At 41.8% G+C, this 5,519-nt stretch overlaps 1 protein-coding gene across 5 annotated transcripts in view; it reads right to left on the bottom strand.

The window, feature by feature from the left end:
• ankrd6b (ankyrin repeat domain 6b) overlaps nucleotides 1-5,519 on the bottom strand; it is a 59,230-nt gene that overhangs the window by 32,527 nt on the left and 21,184 nt on the right. For 4 of the 5 annotated variants that reach the window (XM_046060652.1, XM_046060654.1, XM_046060656.1 and 1 more), the window contains exon 2: nucleotides 1,508-1,840. In XM_046060652.1, coding sequence (XP_045916608.1) covers nucleotides 1,508-1,633 — 126 coding nt within the window. In that variant the 5' untranslated portion in view covers nucleotides 1,634-1,840. Of the gene's footprint in view, nucleotides 1-1,507; nucleotides 1,841-5,519 lie in introns of those variants that run through there. The other variant, XM_046060655.1, reaches the window with a different exon arrangement.

Genomic DNA, 5,519 nt, shown 5'->3' with positions numbered 1-5,519 from the left:
TAAGCACACCGCCAAAGCAACAAAAGAGTGGCTGAAGAAGCACATCAAGGTTCTGGAGTGGCCTAGCCAGTCTCCAGACCTGAATCCAATTGAAAATCTTTGGTGGGAGCTTAAAATTCGAGTTGCCAGGCGACAACCTCGGAACCTGAATGATTTGGAGGCTGTCTGCAGGGAGGAGTGGGCCAACATCCCTGCCGAAATGTGCACAAACCTTGTCACCAACTATAAAAACCGTTTGACATCTGTGCTGGCCAATAATGGCTTTTCTACAAAATATTAACATGTTGTTTGTCCAGGGGGTCAAATACTTGTTTTTCCTCATCAGATGGTTATCAATTTTAATAAATTCATATGATGTGATTTTCTGGAATTTTCTTTGGGATTCTGTCTTTCACTGTTAGAATGTACATATGATTAAAATTGTAGATTGTTGCATTCTTTGTAAGTGGGCAAACCTGCAAAATCAGCAAGGGGTCAAATACTTTTTCCCCCCACTGTATAGAAACCGGACAAACTGGACATTCCTTGGAGAAAGAAAAGCGAGGAAGTTGAACTAACTGGTGAGTTCAGAAAACATGTTTCTGCAACTTTATTCCAGCTATTGTTGTACTTTACTGACAACAGGTTAGCATAGCATAGCCCTGATCGATCCGAACTCCATTCAGAAAACAAATATTTTGTTGTTGCCCTGCTGACTTGCTGACAGACCGGACAAAGCATGAATTCATATGTCTAACAAATCGGCATCATATTGTAGTTATTTCGGCATCAGTTTGATCTGTTTATTGCAATTAAATCACAGCAACAAGCGACAGTGAACGCACCACTGCAGTCACTTACTACCACGTTGGTTTCTATACACGAGAGAAATTTGAAAATGGAATTCCGGGTGAGTTTATTAAACACGGCGACTGTGAAACGTATTGCTGATGGAGAACGTGAGCAGAGCAGAGACTCACACAGGGAGAGACAGAAAGAGGCGGGGCAGGCTGCTGTGTTTGCAGTGAGAGAGCAGAGACAGGGAGCTGATTCAAGCACTGAATAAACACTTAAATAAGGTGGAAAATTACCTACAATAACCTACTATCAATATAAATACGTTATATAGCCCAACGGATACTAAACCCACCCAGCCACAGCCTGTTCACCCTGCTGCCTTCTGGGAAGAGATATAGAAGTTTCTGTTGCCGCACCACCAGACTGCAGAGCAGCTTTTCCCCCAAGCTGTCAGACTCTTAAACTCTAATTCATCCTCAGCACTGCTCCACTGATGATAGTTTATTTCTGTTTACCATTTTTATAATTGCTTCTATATTAATGTATATTGTCTGCTATGTAGCAGAAGGGAGGTACAAACTCAATTTCACTTTACAACCTGTTGTTAAGTGATAAATAAACCTGCATTGTACCCTGGGTTTGTGCTGATTACTAGCTTTTAGTCTATTAATCTGCAATTATTAATATAGCATCATCAGTATAATCGTCACATTCTGTATCACACACTTACCCTGGTGACAACTACTTTTGCGCCCTTGTTGATAAGCTGGACCACATTGTCAGCTTGTCCCTTGTGTGAAGCTATGAGGAGGCGCTCGGAAAGTGCGAGGACCTCAGCCGCATCCTGCTGGCTCATGAAGCAGGGCAAATGATGCTGCTGTCACAGTTGGACACGGTGCTCCAGATGGTGGGGAAGGCAGCTGTGGCGATGGTCTCCGATGCCCTCTAACTCATGGCGAGTTCTGCTGCAGACAGAGGTGTCAAACAGGAGCTTTCAGTGCTTTCTTCTGTTGCTACAAACTCCACACATTGTCAGGATCCATCCACTTCATCCTCTCAGCAGCTGGAAAGAAAACAGGAAACACATGGAGCGAAAACAAGCCAGCATGTTCTCCACTCATAGTAGGCTGGCCAACAGGAAAACAGGGAGGGATGGCCTGTGGGAATGGAGTAGACTGACATAACTCCTGTCGGTAAAGTGACTAAAAGCTAAAAGGCTGCAGTACCTGAAGTGTCTCACGTGATTTTTCATCACATTGAAAGTACATTGACAGACAGACATAAATTTGTCATAAAATCTCCAACTCTGCAATGTAACTGGTATGCCTTCCTGCCAAATTGGGCATGTCACAAGTCTCCCAAAGAGATCTTATCTCCCAGTTTGCATCAATGTACAGGGACTGGTTGCTGACATTATCTATAACCTTCAGAAAATGGCATAAGCAGTGAAAATGTGTTAAAACAAAGGAAACATCTATCAACTTTAGTCTTCCCTTAGTTTAAAGTGTTGATGCAGATTTTAAGTTTCACAAGACTGTTCCATCTAAAAATTACTGTTTGATCAATGGAGTCTGGTGGCTTTTAACAGAGCAATAAAGCAGCTGTTTCTGGTCAAACAAAAAGGGACTTACTCTTTAAAAAAAAGTCTATCTCAGGATAATTTCCACAATGTTGTCAGACACTTATCATTTTATATTTAAATATTATATAATATTATGGGGTGGCTGTGGCTTAGGAGGTAGAGCAGGTCACCCACTAATCAATCTCTGGAACCTCTGAATGTTGAAGTGTCTTTGCAGAAAATACTGAACCCCTCATTGCTCCAGATGGGAGAGATGTCGTTGGGGTGTGTGTGTGTGTGTGTGTGTGTGTGTGTGTGTGTGTGTGTGTGTGTGTGTGTGTGTGTGAGAATGATTACTTTCTGTTTCTGATCACCTTAGCCACCAGCCTCCAGTCATTAGGGTATGAATGTGTGTGAATGTGACATGTAGTGTAACCGCTTTGAGTGGTCAGAAGACTAAAAAGGTGATATACATGTACAGTCCATTAACCATAATAATAATGTGAGCCTATCTGTAAACAAGCAGTTTAGTGGACAGTACGCACCTGCCTGCCAGGATTGTGTTGCAACCATGTTACACTGCTTACTCCATACTGGACCAATCTCAAAAAATGCTGTCCCAATTAGTCACAGACAGAAACATTGGAAAATAGGATCCAGGTAGAAACATACTAAAGTTACTATTTAAGCTGGAACTGTGGCCAGGATAATCCATGCTCACTAAGCTCAACACAAGGAAAACACACTACTGCAGACTACAGTACACAAAGAGGAAAAGGAATTACTTTAAGAGCTGAATACACAACAAAACCAGCTCTATCCAAAAGCTAAATGTTAAAATGTAAATAGATGCAAAATGTGCATGTGGGTCATGTTCTATTTGTAAATCGTATCACATTTGTTTTCAGAATTTTGACATTACTGTTCTACTGTTTTAAAAATTACAATCTCTACAAATGCACTTGTCAAGACATGCTTACAAATTCTGTGTAATGCTCAGCATTCAAGTGTCAAAGCTGCGTCTGCAGGTCAGTGTATTTGTGGATCGCTTCACACAGAATAGAAGATACCTTTATTGTCACATACATGTGAAATTCATTCACTGCATTTAACCCATCCCTCAAGGGAGCAGTGGGCAGCCACTGTGCAGCGCCTGGGGACTGGCACTGACTGGAGTGGGGACTGGCACTGACTGGAGTACCTAACATGTTTTTGATGGTGGGGGAAACCCACGCAGACACGGAGAGAACATGCAAACACACAGAAAGGCCGGGACGACCAGGGTTTGAACCCGCGACCTTCTTGCTATGAGGCCACAGTGCTATCCACTGGCCCACCGTGCTGCCCATTTGTCTACAAATCATTGTTAATTTTTTTTTACAACGGAGACTGGTACTGTGTGTCCACATCAAAGAGGACAGGAGCCTCCACAAGACTGCCGTTAACTTACATTTGAACAACAAGTAACACTCTTTTGATGACAACAATGTACATATTTTTAAATAGGGAGGACAGATGGTTTGAAAGAGGAGTCAAAGAAGCCATCTACACCAGAGTCACCAGAGAACCATCACTCAACCTGGGAGGAGGGCTGAGACACCACTTATCCCCCACTTTCATCCCTTCCCAGGAAACTGAATTAAATGCTCACATCTGGCCTCATGTGACAATGCCTATGACGGTTGTTCAGACTTGGCTTCACATGACTCCAACAACTATAGCGACTGTTGTTACAACAGCAAGGAACACGACGAATCTCCTTAATAAGGACCCCACAGAGGTTAAATAGTTGGGACTACATGCCAGTCAGTCAGAACTAAAGAAGCATCTTGGATGAGAGGTTAAACATCTTTCAGTATCTTCAACAAAGTCCAGCTGCCCTTGATTTTAATCCACCATAGATATGCTCTGGGAGGTGGTGATGGCGCAGTGAATTAAACACATGCCTTTAGTGCAGCAATCCCCCACTGTGACACATCGACCATTGTGTCCCTGAGCAAGACACTTAACCCCTAGATGCTCCAGAGGTGTGTGACCTCTGACATACTTAGAAATTGTAAGTTGGATAAAAACGTCAGCTAAATTAGAAAAAAGAAAATGCTCTGACATTTTCTGCCACAGTTTCAAGTCTAACCAAGGTCTCCACAGGGAAATAAGTGCATTTTGCTTTGCTGTGCCTTCAACAGAGTTAATAAAATGCAGCGAACAAATACTGGTCTCCTGTCAAATGCATTCTGACTGATACACTGGAACAAATGTCCATCCAAAGAATCAGCTATTACAGTCCCACAACCTTTCTACATTTCACTGATGTACAATATTGTTGCTGCTCAAGACAATAAGGATGAGTCTACTTGCTTGATTATCAAGTAAAATGCACAAAATACTAACATTTCCCTATGTGTATTTCTCAACAGGAACAGAAAAAGTTGAATGAGGATAAGAATTACAGGGTTTTTTTTGTCACGAGTCCAAAAATAATTTGCCACATTATGAACAGCTTATTAAAACACTTATCACAAAAATCTCTACTGTGATTGGTGCATTGGACCAGGGATGATACATGAGCAGCACCCATACAACAACTGAATTGACCCTGCCTATATTTGGGACAGGTGTCTATATGGGACAGGCCTTTAATTCCTCTTGCACAAAACTGAAATTATGAACCAGTTTATTTATTTCAAACAGAATATTACTTTATTATTATCCAATAAAATCAAATACACCTCATTCATTTGACCTAGCTCCGACAGACGGCTCATGCGCTTTTATTTTGAAGGCAGCAACGTAACGAAAACGCAGTGCAGGATGAGAGAAGTGTGGCAGAAGTTAGCAGACGGACAGCAATGGACTTCACATGACAGGATTCAGGATTCTTTTTTTCCTTTTCATCTCTTGTACCATGCCGGTTACACCGGTAAATCTATATAAATTAGACTTTGGGTCTTGTTGTTTCCGCTAAACGAACGACGATTGAATTGTGGAGGATCTAACCGATCTAATGATGTGCAGCATGTCCATACTGACATATTGATCATAGTGATCACGCTTAAACATTAATATTTGTATTAACGATCTAAGCAGCTTAGAAGCAGCTTAGAAGCAGCTAAAGCGGGCAACCCTGCAGGGTTTAACAGGTTTTATACATCCAAAGAACTTCTATAAAAACCAGACCAGG

This window comes from Micropterus dolomieu, linkage group LG10, assembly GCF_021292245.1.
Source record: "Micropterus dolomieu isolate WLL.071019.BEF.003 ecotype Adirondacks linkage group LG10, ASM2129224v1, whole genome shotgun sequence".
Lineage (NCBI taxonomy): Eukaryota > Metazoa > Chordata > Actinopteri > Centrarchiformes > Centrarchidae > Micropterus > Micropterus dolomieu.
Note: the sequence above shows the minus strand (reverse complement) of the source record. Positions and strands in the feature narration are given on the sequence as shown.